Source organism: Phragmites australis, chromosome 18 (assembly GCF_958298935.1).
Source record: "Phragmites australis chromosome 18, lpPhrAust1.1, whole genome shotgun sequence".
NCBI lineage: Eukaryota > Viridiplantae > Streptophyta > Magnoliopsida > Poales > Poaceae > Phragmites > Phragmites australis.
This window is the reverse complement of record NC_084938.1, coordinates 15,670,511-15,694,710: the sequence shown is the minus strand read 5'-3', so window position 1 is coordinate 15,694,710 and position 24,200 is coordinate 15,670,511. Positions and strand designations below refer to the sequence as shown.

Below are 24,200 nucleotides of genomic sequence, written 5' to 3'. Positions count from 1 at the left end.
TCACATGAGAAGAATGTTAGTAATTTTTCTGATTTTTTGGAATTTATTTGAGACATTAAAAATTGTTAGAAGTTATAAAAGTAAGTTTCATTGGAGAATTTTAATTAAATATTGCTTAGACTTTTTGATCAAACCAATTAAAATATGTTGCTAAGCGAGACTTGGATCTCATCTGATGAACGAGCGATTGTAGCATATTCTTACAATTTATTGAAACAATGGTATAATTTTACAAATAATAAAACAATAAAATATATAAATAAAAAATCATGGATGGACCGGAAATGGGGGATTGGGGGCTAAGAATTTTGGGGCCTTGTGTAGCCACACAAGCTGCACAAATACTTGGTACAAATCTGCTTTTGATTCCATCTATTAAAGACGTTCAAATGGGTCGTGTTTACTGGACCGGTCCATGGCCCAACACTGTAGTTATGACCCAGGCACAGCACGAGGCCACGGGCCATGCCTGGGCTGAGTGTGCCGACACTGCACGGCCCGGCTGAGATGGGCCAGCACATGCACCGCCCAGTTCGGTCAGGCTCGGCCAGCTGGGAGCCGTTGCGCGTGCGGCCGGCCCAGCTAGGCACGAGCGGCACGAGAGGGCACACGGGGGAACACCCGGGTTAACGGGTTAAACGAGCCGGGCACAACCCGTTTAACCTGTTAACCCATTATTTTTGAATTTTCTAGCCGTTTTGTTACTGTTTAGGCTCCAAAAAATTCAAAAAAATTTGCAAAAATTATCATTTTTCACCTATAAATAGAGGAACACCCTGTCCTTCCATTCCACACCAGCTACAACATTATCTCTCTTGTTTCATCCTCTCACTCTTGTCTCAAAGTTCTTTAGAATTTGCAATAATTTGACAAAATTAGTTTGAATTGTTGCCAAAAGTCCGAGAAAATTCAAAACTGTCATCCTGCTGTCTTGAAGAAATCTTGGTGAATGTTTACATCATTGTTCTATCTTGTTTTATTATTGATTATTCCTAACTCCGAATATTTGAATTTTTTTAGTGCTATTCGACATTAATCATGGACGCTGATGATCATGATAATATTTTCATCGATCATGATTTTTTTTCTTCAAGGACTCACAGGGGACTACGGCCCCTTCAATAGCAGTGCTGCAAGTGAAGGACCCGAAGGTTAACCTCCGGTTAGTTCACATGCAGCAGCACCTCCATCATCAGGCTCTACAAGTGCGCACACATTAGCAAGCATTGGCTCTAAAAGATCAAGAGCGAGTACTTCCGAAATTTGGCAAGACTTTTAAAGGTTCTACAAAAAGGAAGATGGGGTAACTATCAGGTATGCTAGGTGTTATACGACTTTGCCTTTATTTTTAGATCCTAGAGCTAAAATTGCAGCTTTTTTAGGGTTATCGCAATTCTAGGTGATGCTCTTGGTCACAATTATTCTAATTTTTACACTAATATTCGTTGTAAGTTATTCAAAATTTATAGTAAATATTAAACAAAGTATGGCGGAGTTCGTCTGCAACGACCTCCACTAACATCCACAACAAGTAAGAAGGCGATAACGTGGGGGAAAATATTTGGTGTAGGTTATTCATCAAGAAGTTTAGGCTCTTTATCATGATCATCTACGAGCGCCGGAATTCCAACATCCGGAGGGGAGCTAACTAACTTCATCGACAGCGACGTTATCAGCCATGAACAAGAAAACTTCAACATACTGCAATGGTGGTATGAGCACAAGACGAATTATCTAGTGCTTTCACTGTTAGCATGAGATTTATTAACGGTTCTCGTATCTACAATTTCTTCTGAGGCTGCCTTCAATCTTACTGGAAGGATAATCGAAGAGAGAAGAACAAATCTGTCAAGTGAGATGGTTGAAATACTCGCCATAGTAAAAAATTATGAATAAGCTAAAGCACGAATGCAACACAATGCAGAGAACACTGGGCTTGAAGATTCATTCCAAAATTTATATCTAGATGTTGATGATAACGTGTAATTTTTAATTTTCTGAGCTAGGTTGTACTCTTTTTTCCTTTGTTAGAAAGGTTTTTAACGAGACAATCTATCAATAAAGCTCATTTTTTAATTAATTATGTGTCCCTGTTATTTCTAAGTTTTTTATTTTATTAATGATTTTTCTTTATTTTTTTCGAAAACGATCCGCCACATATCTCTCATCTTGACCTATAAATACCATCTCAAGCTCCTTATGATCCCATCGACCACTCATCTCTCTTTTTCTACTTGGTAGCTAATAACCATTTGCCTACTTCAAGAGATCAATTCCATATTTTCATTCATGGATGACGCCGAGAACTCGTGTGCATGGTCATGGGTGTGGCAACATTTTGAAAAGGTATTTAGAGAAATTATCGGGGAACATGTAATATTTGCTAAGTGTAATATATGCAGCTATGAATTAGGTACCAGATCTCCAAATGGAACGGAACACTTAAGGAAGCATATTAAATATTACAAGCAAAGTTCTAGAGTTTCTAACGAAATCATGTAATTTTCGGAGCATAGCTATAGGTTGTACTCTTTTTTCTTCTAGTAGAAAGGTTTTTAACGAGGCAATAAATCAGTAAAGCTCTTTTTTATTTATTTTCTATATATTTTTAATTTTTTTAATTTTGTAACTATTATTTTTGATTTTTTTATATTTTTAAAGTGCTACCGAACTAAACATACCTCCATCGTGCCCGCCAGCTCAGCCGTGCGTCGCCGTACCACCGACCTGCCACCGTGCCTACCGAACCCATCGTGCCGACTGTGCCATCGTGCCATAATCGTTCCTAAACTGACTTGGCACAGCGCGATAAAAGATATGATGTGAGCCGAGGACGCGTCATGCAAGCTGGCACGATACGGTTCGCTATAGTAGTTGAACCTATCGAATCGTGCTGCAGTCAGATTGTGTTGAGCTAGCTCCGTGCCGAGCCAGCCAAGTGGCTTTGGTCATCTCTGCCATCTATTATTGGTTAATTTAAACTTTGTCTGAGATGTTGAACTAATTTATTCGTTAGTGAACCAGGCCCTAAAACCCCGCTCCGTTACACGCGCAGACAGGATAGGATTTGTCTCCCTCCCCCCGCGCCTCTCCATTCTCGCCATGGCCGCGGTCGCCTCCCTCCTGCCGGCCTCCGCCGCTGGCCCCCTTCACCGAGTACCCGCCCCGCTCCCGCGGCACGGCCTCGTCACCGTCCCGCCCTCCCCTGCGCGCAAGGACGGCCCTCGCGGGTGCAGCATGGTCGGCGCCAGCGTCAGCAACCGCCGCGCGCCTACCGTTCGACGGAACGCCGCCGCGGAGACCTACGTCCCGGGATCCGGAAAGTACATCGCGCCGGACTACCTCGTGGTACGATGTGCCGCCGAGCTCGATCAGAAACCTTGCGCGCTCCATGCTCTCTCCGGTTTGGTGTGTCTGAGTGGGGCTTTTCTCTGTTCGTGGGTTGCAGAAGAAGGTGACGGCCAAGGAGGTGGAGGAGCTGGTGAGGGGGGAGAGGAAGGTGCCACTCATCGTCGACTTCTACGCGACGTGGTGCGGGCCCTGCGTTCAAATGGCTCAGGACATCGAGATGGTACGCCACGCCCCCTGCCAGTTTGGCATCCTTAGGTTCTGTCGTTGCTGTGTGATTTCGATTATTTTGGGCAACACAACTCCTGCCTGTAGGTTTCTTGGCTCTTAATCTTGAGACCGGTGGTATAAACTAGGTATGCCCATTGGTGGCGCCATCCGAGATGGCGATGAGATGAAATGGAAAGGAATGTGTTGCGCTACTCTGTTTTCTCAACTCGTTTAGGCAATGTGCAAAGCTTCTGAATATTTTTCAAAACCTCCATTGGACAATTTAGTGTAACCAGTACCAGACTGGACATCATTTGATAGTTTGTATAGTCTGTTACTGCACAAGACTTTATTGATAAGAATTTGGACAGTTTAAAATCTCATCTGAAATGAACTGAAAACAAATTATTTTTGAAATAATGAAAGACTTGCTTCCCTACAAAATATTGGTATACTGGCAATTAGTGATTCCTTTGAACAATATTGCATATACCAATTTAGGATGTCTAGCTTCTATTAAAGCATTGTCAATTGTCTGGGACTTTGTTCAGTTATTGTTGATATCCTGAAACTTGAGCTGCTAGCACTTCCCTGTGCTCTGAGTTTGGTGAACATTTGTTCACATTGGGATAAGTATCATGGGAAAGATGGCCTGACATCATATCTGAAGGCGGTTAGGATAAAAAGCATCCGTGGAGCCCTTCAGTGGAGAAATGTATGATTAGAAAGGCCAGGGAAATAAACATATTGAGATGAAAGCATATTTGGGAGAAGATAGACTAATTGTTCTGCCTTTCTTGATACATCTCGCAGTATCTTTAAGCATTTCTTGCTATATATTGTTGCAGCTTGCAGTTGAATACGAAGACAACGCCCTATTTGTGAAGGTGGACACAGATGATGAATATGAATTTGCAAGAGACATGCAGGTAAATCCTGGCACGCTTTTGAGCCAACAAAGTATTGATCGCAGTTTTCTTTAGGTTTCTCCTTTTTTGCTTCATCTTCTAAATAAGCACGGAGGGGCTAATTCCTTTGCTATGATCAGAAACATCATTGGTAATTCTTTAGCATTGCTGAAACATACAGGTAAGAGGACTTCCGACACTGTATTTCTTCAGTCCAGATCAGAGCAAAGACGCCATACGCACGGAGGGGCTAATTCCTATTACTATGATCAGAAACATCATTGATAACGAGTTATGATTGTTGTCTGTACCAGCTGAGTTTTTTCTTTCTTTCTTTGGAATGAAGTTAGTCTTCTGTGCTGGATTCGGCTTTTGTATTGCTCCAGTGGTAGGGTTTCCAGTGTGCAAAATCTGCAGGTGCAGCATGTTAGCGTGTAGCATAGGGATTGGTACTTGAGACTCAAGCCCAAGTCACTTTTGTTGTCGCTGTCCTTCAAGTGACATGTTTGGGCTCAAATTAATCCATCTGAAGGGCTAGAGTGAATCCATGAGGACAAATAAGGTGTTTGGTTACTACGAATAAGGCGGCGATATACCAGTCAATTCGATTCCTCAAACTAAAAAAGTGGTCACGCTGTCAATTCGATTCCTCGAACTAAACAAATGGTCAGGGCCAGAGTTTGAATCAGGCACACAACAGAATCAAGCCTGGTTTGAATGGTTAGTGAAGGTGGTTATATCTTTTGTCATTAGGGATTAAATTTTAGATTTTCTTCTTATGTGTCTCACTAAGATGGATTTTTTTTTGGTTGGTGACGTACTTATCAACAGCAAGATGTCTATGATGATTTTATCAATATTCATATTTTCGGTCTTTAGCAGGTGTTGCATCGGTGTGTAAAAAAATCAGACACACGATGCACGCTGCTCCGAGATTAATGAGATCGGCTACCGAGTGCGCCAGGGAACAGCCCAGCCCAGCCCAGCCCATTCGATGAAGGATGCTGCTCAAGTTGCAGCGTTAAGGCCCCGTCACGTCCGAACAGCCTTTCTAGTCTTCCAAAACGGTTCTGCCGAGCGCTGTGCCTGTCTCTCCTCCTCCGCCGCCGCCGTTCACCTCGCCGCCCTTGAGGTATGCTTTTATCCCTCTCTCCATCCCTCCCTTCCTTCCCCTCTCTTTCTGTTTTCTGTCGTATCTGCTGGCTTCCATCCGAGCGAGGCGAAGCGAGACAGGGAGAGGCGTACTTCTTTGGGCCACGATCCGATCGTCCGATGCCGCCGTCCCTTCATGCGCCCGTGCCAGAAATGGAGGGGAAAAGGAATCAGATTTTCGCCCTCAGTAACCTGCCAACGACGATGTTGCGCTGCTTGAATTCGCCTTGTGCTGCTCCTTTTTTTTTGGGGGGGGGGGGGGGGGGGCGGGCGGAGCGCATCATCGAATCTGGGATGTCAATCTCTTTCTTCCCTCGCGTCTGCTGCGTTTGCGGTGCGCTATATACCCTGTATTCACTGCGCATCTTTGCATGGATGCTCATCTTTTGAGCGTTATTGATTCCGTTCCCTGGTACTGCTGCTGCCGATTGTGTTCACTGGATCCCGGCTTGTTGCTGCTCGATTAGTTAGGATACCAGTTTGTCTTGGTACAAAGAAATGTAGTCTATGCAGGGATCTGATGAGAGCTTTGAGAACTTGATTTAGTTTCATTGACCAATCAGTTCACCCAAAAGCTTAAGCCGATGAAGAAATGTGGACAATATACTTAAACATTACGCCCTGCCCTCACGCATAGGCTCCCTAGTGTAGAAGTGGGCTGACATTATTTATGTATTTTTTTTAAAATGTGTTAGCCAGATCTGTGCCCCAGGATTTTGGGGTTTGTAATCCCGAGCTGAACAGAGGCAAGCCAAAAAACCAAACCAAATCGATCATCTCAGTCTGGTATTCAATACGGTACATGAAATTTTGTAACTTTTTTTGGTTCGTGGAGCTCGCAAACCAAAGGAAACTGGCCAAAGAAAACCCTTTTTCAACAGCCCACCACCAGTCCAATTCTAACTGCCCCCATGTTATGCGGTAGCGTAAACATAGTGCAGGCTCTCTGGCATTCCCAGCTGCTCATCCTCCCTCTACCTTATGGTGCTGCGCCACCCTCTCATCCCCCATCCCAACCTTTGTGTCCCCTCACCCCTTGTCTCCATCATGCCAACCTGGCTCTCTTTGTTGCACCTCATCATCGGCCATCTCCTAGCCACTGCACAGCAACACTGCAGCTGCCACCATCCCACCACCCACCCAGGTTCCAGGATCTGTATGTGCTGACTTCTTTGGATCTTAAGACTCCTCTTGGATATATTGCTGTTAGTCACTCTTCTTCAGACTCGGTTGCTGCTTACCTTAGTAAATCGCCCCTTGCTTTTTCACTAGGATACGATTGTATATGTGTGTGTAGGTACAACAAGAAAGATTGGTGCAGATGGTCCAAATGTTGGGCCTTGGAAACCTATTCAATTTATTTGGTTGAGGCCTGGATGCCTTAGGTTCATGTAGTTTGTTTTTCAAGTTTTAGATGTATCTTGGAAATGGATCCTTGGATGTTCAGTTAACCAGATACTGCAATGACAAGCGGCAACATCCTCATGTTATCATCTGTTTTCAATTTTGAGATATGATTTTTTTTCTTGGAAGTCATGATATGAGATGAAAACGGAGAGAAGCAAGCTTACTAATAATAATATTATCAGGTTTAAGTGGCTTACTAGGCACATTTTGGTTTGTGGGCTGTCCATGTGTAGTAGGCTAGTGGTTCATTCTCCATTGCTTGTTTGCTGCTTTGTAGCTTCATTTGTCATACTTGTTATTGTGGAGAAGGTTGGCTAAACTGGAAATATTATGCTACAAATGGGAGTCAATAAAGATATATGTTTGCTAAAGTGGAACTGTAATAGTTGGTTCCTGATATCCTTACTATTCACCTAAGTACATTTTATACACTCTTGCTTTCTTGAACCACAATGTTATACTCCTACTTTCTCTCTGCCCTCCCTTCTCTTCTAAATATGTTGTTCCATACTTTGGTGCATGTTTAGTTAAGTTCCATTACGTATTTTTTGTTAAATATATATATGTTCAATTGTTTCATTTTGATATCTTATTAGGCACTTTTCCAAACACTAAGGAGGTTTTGTATTGTGTGCATAAAACACAGTTTATGAACACTTCACTAGCCATGTCCAGTATTTATGAGGAGGAACCACCTACAGAGGTTTCCGCTGATCCTTTATGTTCAAGGAACAGCATTGATGAGGATGATGACTGGGTAATAGTCAAGAAACAGCGTATCACCGTATTAATTCCTCCACCATCACCTGATGCTGCAAGCCCTCAAGAAGATAGGCCCAAACTAAGTTCTAAACAGTCTAGCTTAACAAAGAGCAAAAGAGACTCAGATGCTACTAGAAAGAAGCACCCAAAGCAGATGACTGCCAATACATCTCAGAACCCCCCTCCAGAGGATGTCAATAGCGAGAAAGCTCAAGTAAACCATTCTGAAAGTTTAGTCCATATAGATGTTTCAAGGATGAAGAGTGAGATATCACCGCACAGTCCTACTGCTGCTGTTGTAAAATCAGAATGGATTATGGGTTCAGGTCTTGCTGTTCAAGGATTGTTTCATCAAGGCAGTGAGAAAGTGACAAGTTCCTTTGGAAACATGGATAAGCCAAGGATGCCAATTGTTTCGTCCCATGTTGCGAATAAGATAATGAGAGCACGGCTTCTTAAGAGACGGGTTGCTGGTTTTGGCGGACTGAGGAATTGGCTTTTCGATTGTGGTCTTGGATGGTTTGTCGACATATTGGACAGTGAAAAGCTTGGGATGTATCAGCTAGTCTCCCTTACAATGAACCAGCTGAAAGAGATGGGCCTTGTCGCTGTAGGTCCACGGAGAAAACTGATCCATGCCATCGACAGTCTCTGCCGCCCACACCAGGTTGAGATGATTTCTTGATCCCCAGCGCACTTTAGTCGGTTAGAGATTTCCAAAGCTACAACATTTTAACAGCCTTTCATTCTGTAAGAGCTGATAACTTTGTTGGACGTGTTGGGTCTCTTCCCAGACAACTCTGAGATGTCTCGGTGGGAAGTCACATAATTGTACAACTGCTGTGCTTTGAGCTGCAAGCATTCCTGCGGTCTGCAATTCGAGGACCTGACTCATGAAACGAACTTGAGTCAGGACCAAAGACACACAGACATGCACGGGTGCTAGAGTCTGTGCTAAATAGTTTAATAAAGTTTAACAAAAAAGTACCTAAAAAAAGAAAAGTTTAATTAGGCCGCCTGTAACGTTTTATGTCTTAGCTGATGTTTAAGAGAAGAGAGAGTAAGATATTAATATTAAGAAATAAGCTTTCAATACATACATATATGTTTTTAGTTTCTTAAGGTCTCACAAAACAATTAATTATCTCAAAGAGCTATTGTCTTCCATAAAAAATAAGCTCTTTCTCTTTAAATTGTTTGTCATATCAGATTTTTTATTTAGATGGACATCTAATTAATATCTAAGATATAAGTTAAGGTGGAGCATTAGGATTTAGGAGAGACCTTAAGAGTAAATTATACGTCCAGGTTTCTAGCATCTGTCGCATGTCATTCCTCGGAAAAGTTTAGCTTGTCCCGAATACTTCATATAAGTTTCAGCGTAGTCCCATCTTGTTCCGCAAGTTGCAGTCTGGTTTCAAAGTTGTTTCAGCAAAGTTCCAACATATTTCAAAACTTTTAGTTTCAAAATGAACAGCTGCGCTGAGGAGATGCGATGGACATTCAGCGGCAAATTGAAGGGGCAGTTGCGTGATTTGTAAGTGGTAAGGATGTTGGCCCAAACCCACACCACTCAACTAAAATGTAAATTTATTTAGCTGATAATTCATGCTGTCCATGGGTTATAGTCAATGATTTTTTTCTTACTTTGCCGTGTCCTTCTCGACCTATAAACCACTTTTTTAATGGAACAATGCACTCGTAGAACTATTCTACCTACTAGGTGGTGTCTATATTTATACAGAGGCAAATGATTTCAGTATTTTAAACGATTAGGTCTTTACACGTGTGATAGAGGTGTACTCACGTGTAACGTGCGCCCGTCTTCTTCTAATCATTGACTCCACCTCTAGCTAGGTCCATCGATGAGCACCACCCACCATCTTTACCATTGCCTAACCGGCTATTGACGCTACCTTCTTTACTCTACATCCACTTGATCTATTGATATTTTTTCCCAACACCTACTTGCTTAATTCATGTGTTTCCATCGCAACCCATCACCTTATTGTGTTCTCAAACACCACATATTCATGTGGTCACCACTAGTGTTGTCATTATGTATATATTATCCTATTATTATAATGCTAGAGCTTTATTGTTTGAAACCAAATTTTACTCTAGATATTTTACTAGCTAAATACGAGAAAAATGCACCGGATGCATAGAGTTACCATGATAGCATGACTAAACATATTTCTAAAAGTTTGCTTGAATATTGAAGTCGTCTTTAAAATGGTTATCCTATTGTTGTAATGCTAGAGCTTTATTGTTTGAAGCCAAATCTTACTGTAGATATTTTACTAGCTAAATATGAGGAAAATGCACCGGATAAGTAGAATTACCATGATAGCATGCCTAAAAATATTTCTGAAAGTTTGCTTGAAAATTAAAGTCGCCTTTAAAATGAAGAATAGTGCTAGAGTTTTACTGTTAGAAGCCAAATCTTACTCTAGATATTTTACTAGCTAAATACAAGGAAAATACATTGTATACGTAAAATTATTATGGTAATATGACTAAAAATATTTCTAAAAGTTTGCTTGAAAATTAAAGTCTGTCTTTTGAAATGGGCCGTAAGGGAGAGACCCAAGTAAAACCCTCCCACGAAGAAAAAAAAACCCCGCCTCCCCTTCTCCCTCGCTACAATCATCCATGGCGGCTCCGCCGGCAGCCGCAAACCCCAACCCTAACCGCAATCTGAAGCGGAAGCCAAAGCCAAAGCCGAAAGCAGCCGGCCCCTCCGCCCTAAACCCTAACTGGGCGCAGCTCCAGTCCAAGCTCCCCCACCGCCCCGCAGCCACCCGCCTCGGCAAGCGCAAGGACCGGGCCGGCCCTCCTCCACCGCCCGAGACTGCGGAGCAGTCTTCTACCACGGATGCTGCGGCGGGTGAACCGGAGGTCAAGCTCGAGCCGACCTCCGACGACACCAGGTTAGCGTGCCCTCGCATCGAGATGCTTGGAACGCCTGTTTGAGATGTTTGGTTTTTGACTTCGTGGTTTGGGAATGGTGGTGGGGGTGGTCAGCTTGACGAAGGTGGTGGCGGTGGACTGCGAGATGGTCGGAGTAGGCGCCGGCGGCAGCAAGAGCGCCCTCGGCAGGGTCACCTTGGTAAGCATTATCATTTGTTACTTTATTTTTTCTTATTTATTTACTGTGTGTAGTAATGATATGCTTAGTTTCGTTAAAAAATGCTTAGTCACCTATTTATGCTATGAGCTAGATGGTGCTTGGGAGTTGGGGTGATGGCACAGCCATATGTCTGAATTTGTTCATTAAAATTGAATCAGAAGGGCCAGGAAGTCCCAAAGCTGTTAATCATGAATCAGCAGTGTGCTGGCATGATTTGTCCATGGAGTGACATTGCAATTATTTTCTACCTAGACTTCATTCGGATGTGGAGATGTGTGAACTTGCGTCGGAGAATCCACAGTTGGAGGGTGGTTACTCATAGATTTTTGGTTTACCAAATAGGTGGTTTCAGTAACTCTGCGACTTAGATGGATGTCACATCATATGCTTGGAATTGGATGGCTTTATGTGGTTGCTAGAAAGTGGTTGTTACAGGCTTGCATTTGAAACTAGCAGTATTCAGGTTTTTGTTTCAGTAATATGTGGTTACTTATGTTTGGGTTTGGCAATACGGTAATGCAATTTCCTTCCCTTTGGGGTTTCTATGACTTGTTTTATTTACCTGATATTTAGCTAATAAAGTAGTGTAATGTAGTTTAATTTAGATAATGTTTAGCAATAGAGTAGTGCAATGCGGTCCTTTTCCCCTGTAATGTGGTTGTCTCTTAGATTGTTATGTGTGGCTACTTGCTAGTGCTTTGAAAATGCTATAAAGTAACTGTTTTACTGTAGTAACTTAGTGGTCAATAACTCTTGCATGAATTTCAGGAGTTGGAGTAATACAATAGGATGTGCATGTCATAAAAAAAATCATTTGAATGTTCTAGCGATTTGTGTACCAACTTGATTTTCTATATCCCTGAATCCGGAGTTAAAAATATGAGACCGACTTCATATTAAATTGTCAATGCTCAGTGCTCACCCTGTGAGAGGGAATATTGGGTAGAATCGATAACATTTATTTGTAGGCGCCCTGTACTGAATAGTGGAACGAAAGAAGGAAGCAAATACCATACCATTCTTATGTTTTACTGACGGCAAGAAGAACATTGCATTGTTTTTAAAATTTATAGGATAGCTGCACATAAATCATTGTGTAGTTGCTTTGTGCTGTCTTATGTTAATTTGGGTGCATTTATACTTAGACAGTTGATGTGATGTAAATGGTTCAAGGCTTCAAGTAGTGAAGGTTATTCTTGAAGTTTGTGAATTATGTGCTTAAGTTTGATGGAAAACTGATGAGAAGTGTAGGCCATGTTTACCTAGCCTTTCTTGGGGAAAGAGTGGGCAAGGATTTCCTTGTTTTTGAGAGGGAGAGCCAAATTTGCTCCTCAAACAATAAGGATTTCCTTGACTAGTAGCAATGCTGGACAAGGGAACCAAACATGCCCTAATTGCTTTTTGTTCAACATTCTGTATTTCTTGCTATATAAGGTTATATAGCTTGCGATACAACAAATGTACTTAATAAAATTTATTTGATATGTCCAAACATTTGGGCAATGTAAATGCAGTCCCGCCTTTGAAATATCATCTTCTAATCTTAATGTGCTTTTTGTCAGGTTAATTCCTTTGGAAATGTTGTATATGATGAATATGTTCGAACAGTTGAGAGAATAGTGGATTACCGTACCCGTATCAGTGGGATTAGACCTAAGCACATGAATAAAGGTATATACATCATTATATTGTCAGTCTATCACTATATGATATTTTGTTTATGTAGAGGGTGGCAATCTATATGGGTTATGCAACTATCTTATGTCACTGCAGCCAAAGAATTCTGGATTGTGCAGAAGGAAGTAGCTGAGCTGATTAAAGGCAGAGTTCTTGTTGGGCATGCATTGCACAATGATCTTAAGGTTGTTGGTGGCTTTAACTCCATTCTTTATGCACCCTGTGTTCTTGTCTAATTTAATTCACATTTTCCAGGTCTTGCTACTAAGCCACCCAAAGAAGGACATAAGGGATACCTCAGAATATGAGATTTTCCGAAGGTTAGATGGCCTGAACATCTACTATGACATGATTATTCTTGTTACGATTGCCCAAAACTGTATTGACATGTGAATTTCAATTCACTAGGGAGGGAAAGAGGCGATCGTTGAAGGATCTTGCTGCTCAAGTGCTTGGGGCTAAAATACAGCAGAATGAACACTGCCCTGTAAGTGATATTATATGCATGGTTATTTTCTGTGCAATGCAGAGTTCTATGTTCCAACCTTGAACAGTTACTACTACATTCTCACACAGTCACCTAGCCGCTTCCTGCTGGAGTGAAACTCGTTGTCATTAGCCTACTTTCACGTTGATGTCAGTTCTGCTCATGATTTCTTGCATGGCCATTTCTGGTACTCTTACAGATTGAGGATGCCCGAGCCGTGATGTTCATTTACAACAAGCACAAGAAAGCATGGGAGAAGAACATGAAAGAACAATTCAGGTTCAAAAAGAAGCTCAAGAAGCGTGGCAAGAAGAGATCTGCTGACTCCAATGGGAATGACCCCAATGTCCCCACTGTTTTTCTATAGGGACTAGAAAAGGAAACCTGGGAGCCTGTGCAAACCGTTTCCCTACTTGACATGAATTTGACTATGGCAAAGGGTATGGATATGATAAATCCTAGTGGAAATTTGTCTCAAGTCAGTATGCTAAGTCAAAATCGCAGCTGAACCATGAACTTCCAGAGAATACTTGATGATGTCGTGATTCCATATGTTGCTTCATAATTCTGTGTAGCATTTGCCCCAGGGAAAAAAAAAATTGCAATGAAAATTTGTACTTCAACATTCATGTAATGCAGTGTAAGTTCACACTACATTCATGTATTGTAACAAACATTTTCACCATCAACTGAAAAATGTAACAGGTGATAAGATTGGGTTACTGAGAATTGGATTTTGAGGACTGGGTTGCCTCGTAGCAATTGTAGATGTCAGAGCTCTCTGCTCCTGCCGTTTCCTAACTGTAAACTGGTGTTGGTGCAGTGGCAGGGAGTTGCTGTCCAGCATGTGCAGGATGACCACCATCAGTACCGAGCAGGCGAACATCGGGATCGGCCCGAAGATCCACATCAGCAGTGTCGTCGCGAAGTAGAGAGCTCGGAGGCCCATCGACCAGAAGTTGCCGCCTCGGATCACGGCGTGCTGCACGTAGCTCGCCGGGACGTCGGAGTCCAGGGTGGTTATCAGGAAGCTGGCTTGGACATAGTACCTGTTGCGCAGCAACCAGGTCAGAATCTGTTGCCATGGCACTCACGATTTCACAACGATTGGCGTCAGAGGCTAGCAGTAGCAAAGAAAGGCCACCTTGCAGAGTGGATGAAGCAGGTGAATGACGCCAGGAAGCAGACGAGGAGCGAAATGTACTTGACGGTGGCCGTCGACTGGCTCCGGTCGCCGTAGACGAGCTCGGTCATGAACACCTTGGTGGTGCTGCTCACCCACGCCCCGATGAGCGAGCCCAGTGCGATGGACAGCGAGGCCAGGTTGGTCGACGCCGAGATGTTGCTGGAGATGACGCTCAGTGCCAGCCCCGTCTCGTCCGGAGTCGCCTGCAGCAACAGTCAATCTCAACAATGGCCACTGTTGGTTCAACTCACACTCCACAAAACTTCTACTAGATGTGATGTGAAGAAAGACTGAAAAATGAACTGAAAATCGTCGAAAACCAAAACCGGATATCGCGGCTCTTGCTGGAGTTTACCTGGACCATGCGGCGGACCCATGCGATCTTGTTGTGGTTCTCGTAGCCGATGATGGTGGTGCTGGGATGGCGGAGGATCCGGTAGAGGAGGAGGAGGTGGTAGCTGAACATGATCACCAGCCCGCAGGGGACGAGCACCAGGTCCAGGGAGCCCTTCTCCAGCTGCATCTCCTCCTCTAATCTTGTGTTGTCTGCTTAGCTATTGCCTCTCTCTCATCTCTCGCGTTTTGTTGCTACTTCTTTGTGTTGTGGAGAGGACGTGAGATCGTCGTGGCTTGTGGTTTGTGTCTTTATTTGGATTTTGTGTGTGCGCTAGTGGCCGAGTGATGGGGCTGATTGCTTATGAGTTTTGCTCAAGAGTTGCAGTCGTGGTACTGACGGTGTTGGACAACGCTTGGGAGGAAAGACACGAGTCATCGACGACGGCAAGCAAAATTCTGTGAGATTGCTTCGAAGAAAGGCCGGGAGATATAATTGCTTCACGGGTTACCGGATCTGCGGATGTCTTTGATCAAGAACCGATAACAGAAAATTTTCATCTTACCGCTGTACTAAGTACTAACTCAGCTCTCTCTTCTGCCATCCGAAAAATGGCAGAAACTGTTTCTCATGCCAGATGCTACGATTTTTAAAGCGCACAACTTTCTCACTGAGACCCGCAAAAGAAGATAAGCTTTTTGTGCCGAAGTGGTTATGCGAGCCACGGTAGTTGATTTCTAATGTAATAGCAAACTAAAAATATAAAATACCAACGATTTCTTGCTCATGTGCTCCACGATCAAATGCAAATTTTTGAGCAAACCTAAATAATATAAATTTAAATAAATTGAATCGATTGACATATCCTCGATATTGAAGACTAGAGAACCCCTAGCATTCACCTGGTTTAGATCCTTAGTTAAAAGTCTTAAAACAATCCTGTCGAAAAGGGTAAGAAATAATCTCCGGAGAAGCGCGGTAGCTTTCTAATGCAACATTGCAATAACAATCCTTCAATTTAAAATGGTCACTGTTCTAAACAAAACTTGAAATAAACTGCTCCCGAAAATTGAACTACAGGTAAGTGTTGTTGCTTGCTAGCGGGTACCGGGTACACTACGTCACGAACCCGTTACGTCGCGCCCTGTGTGCACCATGTGTTTGCTTGCACTCAAGAGCCACGAGCCTATTTGAGTGGAGCATTTAATCGAATCCATCAAGTTAAATCCCAAAATACATTCGGTGGTCACTGTTCAGATTAGCTGGATTCATATTGCCTAAGCTGTGAGAAGCTCAGTGTAAGCCAAGCTCGCAAGTCATGCCACATGGTCGATCGACGACCATTGATTGAGGCAAAATTTGCTACAGGATATAGCTTTTCTTTTTCGCCTATACTTCAGGGGTACTCTCAAATCCGCACTTAGCTACACAACACTACCGTAATATTGCACATCAATTTTGTTACATGCAGTAAGGATATAGGACCACCAAATAAGATTTTTTTTTTCTTCTTCCTCCTTTTCTTCTTCTCCTAGTGAATCCACCCTAGTTACATGATAACACTCTTGTGTTATAATATACATCGGTGGTTTACAGTGGTTTAAGACAGTGGAACGTTTTACCGTTTCCACTAACTAAATACTAATTTGAGAACCCTACATTAAAAGGGTTAAAGATATGGGAACTATTTCTTGGTGTGATGGTAGAAGCTGAAGGTACAACTCTATCCATCAGATTCAAATCTTAGTGTTCAAGATTTACATAAGTACGAGTGTTTTTAGCGATATTATCTGTAGATGTGTGATAAGATATACTCCCGTGTGTCAATTTAGTGTGTAGTGGTGTGAGAATGTGACACCTTGTAATCGAAAAAATAATAATAAAGATACAATGTCTTGTGGCAAAAAAAAATCCTTTAATTGAACACCTGGCTAGGTTAGGCCTACCCGTGCTCATTGGTGGCAGCTGTGTGGCACCGCTCTATTTGCCGGGCTCGAGCTACGTCAAGCTCTGGCCTGGAAATCAAACCCGTCGGACTAGCGTGGTTCATCTACCAAACAGTAACTAAATAAAATAGCTAAATATTTATCAACATATTTATTAAAAAATGCTCTCTTCATTCTTTTTTATTTGACATCGTGGAATCTATGCTATCAAACTTGCTATGCTAGAAAGATATCTTTTTTCTATGCTATCAAAAGCTTTGCGCGCCATTTTATAAGGAGAGAATGCGACAAGGCACGGATAGTACAGTACAACGCATGGCCGAAGCCTGCCAGATGAAAGAAAGAAATAAAAGAGGCTACTGTAACTTAGGTTTACATTTTTTTAATGAAATAATAGGACTATCCCCTACTTAGTTATATATTATAAAAAAACATACAAAAAGGAATTACAAGTCAAAAAGAAAAAAGAAAATACCTATACAAGTTACAAGCCAAAAATAAAGAAAAGGTTTACATTTCATAAAGAAGGACCAAGCTACGGCGGACAGCTTCACCGAGTCCATAGAGCTTCCAGCCTAGACGACGCTCCAGTGGAAAGTCAGAGCCGCGCTTCTTCTCGGATGATATGGAACAAAGAGGCACCGTAGAGAGGGTATGCTAAAAAAAGACCTATCAAGATTGACTATATAAAAATTATATTTCTAGATTTGTCTTAGAAATATGTTGATGAAAGAATGTTTTATTACTATATATATATATCAACTGAAGTTATACAAATCTAGTGACTTCAAAGTTAGATAATACTAGGGGTGCGGATATGATAAATCCTAATGCCCTTAGCCACATCGCTACACCTTAAGGTTCATTCAGACTTTGTACACTGGTGATCTTCTTATACTTCCTCCTATATCATAAATACTTATTATTTTTTATTTTTTCAATTTTCAACGTGCAACTTTGATTATTATTTTTATTAGAATATAATTATAATATCTAATAAAAATACAATATTATAAAAGTATTTTTCAAGAAAAATCTATATATGTGATTTTTATATTTTAAAACTAAATATTTTAGAAGCTATTGACGGTTAAAATTTTAAAAGTTTGATCCGATCTTGATCAAAATGATAAGTATTTATGATTGAAGGGAGTATACAAATTGAACTGACGTGGCCTCATGCATTTTTGAAGCAAGACAACATAATGGTTGGATTGTTATCAAAGGTCTCTCCGGAGCATTCGATCTCCGGACTCTCAGCAGGAGACCCGACTTCCGGAGGCTACAGGCTCCTTCAGGCCACCTCTCCGGTATGTACGTAGCCTTTTGAAGACTCAAAAGCTACAGTAAGCCCCTCCAGAGCCTTCGGCCTCCGAACTCTCAACAGGAGGTCTGGCCTCTGGAGGCTGCAGACCCCTTTGGGCTACCCCTCTGGTGCCTATGCGACCTTCCGAAGCCTAAAGATGCAGTAAGTCTCTGGAAACCATATCAGGGGAGAAAGGGGACCTAACGTGAGGTGACAGGCGATTAATGCCGGTGCAAGTGGTGCTTATCCTGACACCCCAGTGCGGTGAAGGTCATCCTAACACCCCCGGTAGAGCAGCGCCGGACCCCATTTGGCGACCGGCTCACCCCTCAGGGAGCAGGCACCACAATAGTTACCACGGTAGATATTTATCTTCCATATAGGGTAAAAAGTAGTTATCCAGGATAAGACCCAGTAATTCGGTCAGGTCCTAGATATTTGTATATCGTGATAACTTGTACACTAAGCTACGCACCGCCCTATAAATAGAGGGTTGTGGTCATCTGGGCAAAGGGGTGGGTCACAAGGAGAACACTCAAGGCAACACACATGATACAGAGGTGCCCAAACACAAAGTCACACTGTGATACTTCCTCCAGACTGATCTATTTTTCCACTATCAATACATTTGTGGTGTTCTTCCTCTTAAACTTCGTCTCCAAGCTTGAGTCTCCTCCTTAGAAGAAACTTTCACCATACTTGCTGGGGCAAAACGATCTCTTGCTCCAACAGCGCGCCGTCTGTGGGGATGCAGATAAAAAAGCCATGAGAGAAAAGAGGTTGAGAAGACATCAAGAGAGCAAAACATGTCATCGGGTCTGTAGGCCGAGACGACACCTTTGAACACAACTCCATGCGGAGCATGTCTGGAGGATGCCGAAGCCACCCTCCACCCTTCGGCAATCATTAGCATCTTGCGGGTGAAGAAGCCGCAGTTGCGTCGGCCTGGCTGCACACAAACAGCGGCCATGGCATGCTGTGAACCGCTCCCGAGGCTATCCGGAGGCAAAACACGTACGAGTGTGGCTTCCCATGCCCATCCAGCCTCAAGCGAAGGCTACCCATGTGAGAGCTAAGGCAAAGGTAAAATTCATGAAAACCTCTGCACACATGATAAGTGCATGCACCCATTTATTGTGTAGCAGCTGAGAATACCTTTACTTATTACTAGTGTTAGAAGGTGGTCAGAGGGACCTGCAAGTGAACTGGCTAGTACTCCTGCTAGTATTTTCATCGTTGCATGCTCATCTATGGGCAGGCGTCCACTGCATCTAGTCGCTATCAGCTTAGGGCATTGGAATGCTGTGTTTATTAGCACCCAAGATCTGCGCTCAAGCTAGGAAATATCTCTTAGGATAGAGCTTGCCATGGTTCTCGTCCTAGAATGATCAACACGTTTCCAGGTCACGGGGCGTGCGTCACAGCCTGCTGCACCCACATGCACTCTGTGTGTGCTCCTGACACACGCAATGTCCGCGGCAAGGCATGGCGCCGCAATGCTTGACTGAGAGTCCTTGCGTTTAGATCATGTCCCATGGATATTTATTCTCGCGGTAGAAATAAGAGTAGTTTATATACTTGCACGCTCTTACACCTCTTGTCAGTGGTAGCACTTAGTATTTAAGTCTTTTAGTCATGGGTAGCTCGCTAGGCTCGACCATACCATAGAGGTTAAAATATCTCGATGGTTACCTGCTAGCCACTCCTTGTTTAAGAGGCAATACCTTTAAGTCGGTCCAAACTCCAAAGCATGGGTCAGAAAGGTTCGCCACATTTTACGGCAGTATGCACATAGTGGGTAGTGGACATGTTTTACCACGCTAGCACGATATGCTTCGGCAGTAACATACGCGTACGCATTAGGCTTTTTATGATGACACATGCATGAGTTTTACCGTTTGTAGCCAAGTATCGCATGTCTGGTAAGTCATCGTGGTCATAATTCCTTGCTGTTGTTACTCTGACACATGCACAGCGTGGGCCTTGCAAATAGTGTCTCGTACACGCCTTTTCCATTGGACAACATGGGCTTCTTATCCTCCCACCTAGGATTTTGCGAACTGCAACGTGTTGTGTTTCCTTTGCTTCTGACTGGTAGACTTATCTCTGCGGAGGTGCTAGTCACGCCTACTTCATAAAGTTGCCTTATCCTTTTAAGTTCTGCAAAATCAATGTACGAGCAGTAAGCTTCATAGCGGGCTACATGCTGATAGATTGTGTGTCCTCGCTTGGACTAACCATAAACAGGGACCCTCCAGAAAAGCACCAGCTCCACTCATGGCGATCGGAAGACTCTGAGCTGAAGGCCATGCACAACCAACACGCCACTGGAGGCCCGTGCTCCGTGCCCCCTCCTCACCTCTAGGCCGGAGACCAAGTCCAGAGCTCCACTGGGCTTGAGCCGACCCTCCAAAGACCGCCTACCTCTACAGCTGGAGCCCGCGTGCTTGGCAGTCAGCGCCACCTCCACTGCCAGGCCGGAGGCCACCTCCGATTCCGACTCAGCCTCACTACCTCTACTGAAGCCATCGGAGGCCCCTCCGTATCCGATTGCGAGCACCGGCTCTGAGGCTGAGTCTGGAAACCCCTTTTATACTCCGTTCCACTCCGGAGAAACCACCTCATGCCGGAGCTTCATAGGTCGGAGGGCCACTCTTCGCCGGAGCCTCACACACTGAAGCACCCTTCACTGCAGAGCCCGCTACCTCAACGCCTTAGCACCCTTCGCCAAGGCGTGCTACACTCGACATCGAAGCACCCCTTGCTACAGGACTCGCTGCGCTCGACGCTGGAGCACCCTGCGCTGCCGGGCTCACTGCGCTCGATGCCGGAGACCTTCCGTCGATGTCGGAGCACCTCCGCTGCTACCGGAGTCGCTCCACGCTGGAGCCCTCCCATCGCTGCTAAAGTCCATCAGTGCTCTACACCAAAGGCCTTCTCCTCCGTATTGAAGCACCTCCACCCTCTACAGAGTCCATCCTCTCCATACCAGAGTACCTCCACCGCTGGAGCTCCTTCGGTCCACTACCGAAGCCTCTACAAGCGGTGGCCAGAGCCTCTACAAGCTTAGGCCGGGCCTCCTTCGGCTCGCAGCCGCACATGAGACTTCCTTTGTTACACCGCCACACCGAAGGCACACTCCAGCTCTGACTTTGGCCAACCTCCACCACGCTGGAGCCACTCCTAGCTACGTCCGAAGCCTCTACAAGCGGTGGTCAGAGCCTCTCCGTGCTTAGGTCGGGCCTCCTCCAGCTCACAACCGCGCAGGAGACTTTCTCCGTCACACCGCCACCCCAAAGCCTCACTCCGACTCTGGCTCCAGCCCAACCTCATCGCCTCGTCGGAGGCCATCCAACTCATGGCCAGGCCGGAGACCCTCTTCGGCTCCCCGCCACTCCGGAGGTCCTCTCCAGCTCACGGTCGCGCCAGAGACCTTCTCCAGCTCCCTACCACTCTGAAGGCCCACTCTCCGCGCTCCACTCTGACGCCCCTCCAGTGCTACAACGATGAAGCCCAGTCGCGGTCATCTGCTTGTCTCACTTCATGCAGGCGGGCAGCAGCACGCTCACAACGTGCGAATGCAGGCAGGCAGCAGCACACATGTAGTAGGCACGCAGGAGGACAGCGTAGCAGTGATCGAAACCTCCAAGTGGTGAAGCTTTGTAGGAGGGTTGACTCTGATACCAATTGAATGTACTTGATGTCGCCTAGAGGGGGGGTGAATAGGAATTTCTGAAATTTAAAACTCAGCAACGGATTAAGACAGAGTCCGGATACTCCGGTGTCCGGAGTATCCGGTCTTATCAGGATTATTCGGCTTATACAGGTGTACGAAATCGAAATGAATCTAAGCAAGTCTACTTGAGTCTAAGTTACCACATGTTCTAATAGATGTATGATGACCTTATCAACAACACCCTGGAGTAGAACACTCACAAACAAAAGGATTTGGGAAAATCCCCAAAAACAACAAGAACAAGTAAAACTTGCAAAAAAGTAAATGAGACAAATAATTTATCCCGAAGTTCGGCCACCTCACTAAGAAGTGCCTACGTTTCCGTTGAGGAGCTCATAAAGAGTCGGGTCTCTTTCAACCCTATCCTCTCCTAACGACTACAAAGATCAAGCTAGGTGTTCTTACTCAAGTCAACGGGTGATTACAAAATTTCCGTGGCACTCCACAATTCTTGGGTGCTCTACGGGCGACGCCTTACCGTCTAGAAGCACGAGGCTTCAAGAGAAAAAGATCACAAATGAAAGCTTGACGGCGAACTCAATGCTCAAAGATTGGATTTTGGTTCACCAACTCAAATCTCTCTTCCAAACCCTAACTCTCAAATCTTGCAATAATCTAAGCACTAGAGAGATTTGGAGGGGCTCTTGAATGCTTTGGGAGGCTTTGTTAAGAAGTAGCTCAGTAGCAACAGCAAGCATTCAATGCAAAAAGGTGAGGGAGTATTTATAGCAGTCCCTCAAAAACTAGCCGTTACTGTTCTGATTGACTTAACCCGGAGTATCCAGTGTACAGCGGAGACTCCGGGTGGTACTTCAAAACCAAGCCAAGAACAGTGTCAGAACTAGCCGTTACAGTTCTGTTGAGCTGACCCGGAGTATACGGTGTACACTGGAGACTCCGAGTGGCACTTAAACGCCACACAGAAAATAGTTCCGGAGACTTACCGTAGTCTCCGGCCTCTCCAGATACCGGAGTATCCGGTGTACGCCGGAGACTCCGATATTTTAAAAATAAATCGAAATCGAGACTCTCTCGTGGAGTCTCACTCGGAGACTCCAGCCAAAAACACCAGGTACCGGAGTATCCGGTGTACCCCATAGTCTTCGGACTCAGAACAACTTAGCCTATTTCCCGGGGTCTGTGGGTGAATGTGTCTCTCAACTTTTGGTTCTAAGAGGTCACTTTGAGCACTGATACACCATCAAAACTATCAATTGCATCACTCTTGATAGTACGGCTTTCCTAAACTTAATTTCAAAAATAAAATAAAATTAAATCCTATTGAGTGCTACAAACCGCTTCTCTTTTTCTTTTTTTAGGGACGCCAACATCATATAACTTTACCAATAGAACTAAAACATGTTCATAGCTTCAATAAACTCATTAGTCCCTTAATCGGTTTGTCATCAATTTACCAAAACCCACTTAGGAGGCCTAGATGCACTTTCAAGATGTTTTAATAACCTCCGCAAAATCGGAGAGTCTTCCAAAACCTCCGCAAAATGGAGATGTTTCGAAAACCTCCACAAAGCGGAGATGTTTTAAAAACCTCCTCACCGATAGCATAGCCTCGGTGATGGAGAGGTCTTAAAGACCTATCATCTAAAAACCCTCCGGTATCTTGAAGGTAGTGCCTCCGTGCCGGAGAAGTATATCCCTCCGCCCTCTTTAAGGTCTAGCTAACCTACGTGGCGGAGAGGCAAAAACCGCTCCGACATCTTGAAGGCACTGCCTCCGTGCTGGACAGGCATATTCCCTCCACCATATTTAAGGTCTAGCTAACCTACATGGCGGAGAGGCAAAGAATATTCCGGTATCTTGAAGGCATAGCCTCTGTGCCGGACAGGCATATACCCTCCGCCATCTTTAAGGCCAAGCTGACCTACGTGGCGGAGAGGTAAAAAAAACTCTCTGGCATCTTGAAGGTAAAGCCATCGTGCAGAAGATGTATAAGACTCTACACATAAAAATCTGTGGGCCACTCTACCCACAAAAAATGTGTGATCCACTTATTCATACATATGCACACATCATACATACATACATACATACACTCATATATCATATGTACATACTTACCTACGTACATATACATATGCTTACAGGTGGTACAACCGTCTTAGAAGCTTCCCTGCCTTGACTAAGGTCATGATAATAGCACTAATAGAACGCGCCCTCTACCCGCTCACGGCCAAAAGACGCGAGGGGGACCGGGGAGTCAGGGAGCTAGAAGGCTCAGTCGATCCTGCATAGGTTTTTAATTTTTTGCTATTCCCTGTGAGAGCACATTATGTTCAAAAATAAAACCCTTCGACACCTTGAAGGCAAAGCCTCTGTGCCTAAGAGGTAAAAAAAACCCTCTGGCATCTTGAAGGCAAAGCTTCCATACCAGAGAGGTAATTATTCTCTAGACAATTACAGGCACAATGCAGGAGTGGAAATTCCCACAAACATGACTCAGACTCGGAGTACGTAGGCTCCGGACAGCTCCGCCTCCGTTATGCCCCTCAGCTTCGCCGATGACTCCACTTCCGGCATCTACCGCTAAGAGGGTAACGGGTTGCCTCCCACAACCCCGTCGTCGACTCCGTCTCCAGGCTTCCACCCC

The 24,200-nt window shown here is 44.2% G+C and overlaps 4 protein-coding genes across 5 annotated transcripts; 3 read left to right on the top strand and 1 right to left on the bottom strand.

Annotated features, from left to right (window-relative positions):
- The first annotated feature begins 3,015 nt into the window (after positions 1–3,015).
- On the top strand, positions 3,016–4,833 carry LOC133898783 (thioredoxin-like protein CITRX, chloroplastic). Of its 2 annotated transcripts, none has more exons than XM_062339514.1 (4): positions 3,016–3,348; positions 3,449–3,571; positions 4,407–4,487; positions 4,630–4,833. In XM_062339514.1, exons 1-4 carry the CDS (start codon positions 3,103–3,105, stop codon positions 4,636–4,638), a joined length of 459 nt encoding a protein of 152 aa, XP_062195498.1. In that variant the 5' UTR covers positions 3,016–3,102; the 3' UTR covers positions 4,639–4,833. The 2 variants fall into 2 exon arrangements, with proteins under 2 accessions (XP_062195498.1, XP_062195497.1); XM_062339513.1 differs by having other exon boundaries at positions 3,019–3,348; positions 4,648–4,833.
- Positions 4,834–5,167: 334 nt separating this feature from the next.
- On the top strand, positions 5,168–8,799 carry LOC133898781 (uncharacterized). The gene is made up of 2 exons (XM_062339511.1): positions 5,168–5,598; positions 7,622–8,799. Exon 2 carries the CDS (start codon positions 7,675–7,677, stop codon positions 8,470–8,472), a length of 798 nt encoding a protein of 265 aa, XP_062195495.1. The 5' UTR covers positions 5,168–5,598; positions 7,622–7,674; the 3' UTR covers positions 8,473–8,799.
- Positions 8,800–10,234: 1,435 nt separating this feature from the next.
- Positions 10,235–13,806, top strand: LOC133898780 (uncharacterized). The gene is made up of 7 exons (XM_062339510.1): positions 10,235–10,720; positions 10,815–10,899; positions 12,483–12,591; positions 12,694–12,782; positions 12,853–12,917; positions 13,006–13,084; positions 13,284–13,806. The coding sequence occupies exons 1-7, from the start codon at positions 10,443–10,445 to the stop codon at positions 13,449–13,451; spliced, it is 873 nt and encodes a 290-aa protein (XP_062195494.1). The 5' UTR covers positions 10,235–10,442; the 3' UTR covers positions 13,452–13,806.
- On the bottom strand, positions 13,701–14,924 carry LOC133898782 (uncharacterized). The gene is made up of 3 exons (XM_062339512.1): positions 14,626–14,924; positions 14,229–14,473; positions 13,701–14,133 (listed from the first exon to the last, which is right to left on the bottom strand). The coding sequence occupies exons 1-3, from the start codon at positions 14,791–14,793 to the stop codon at positions 13,770–13,772; spliced, it is 777 nt and encodes a 258-aa protein (XP_062195496.1). The 5' UTR covers positions 14,794–14,924; the 3' UTR covers positions 13,701–13,769.
- Between the last annotated feature and the right edge of the window lie 9,276 nt (positions 14,925–24,200).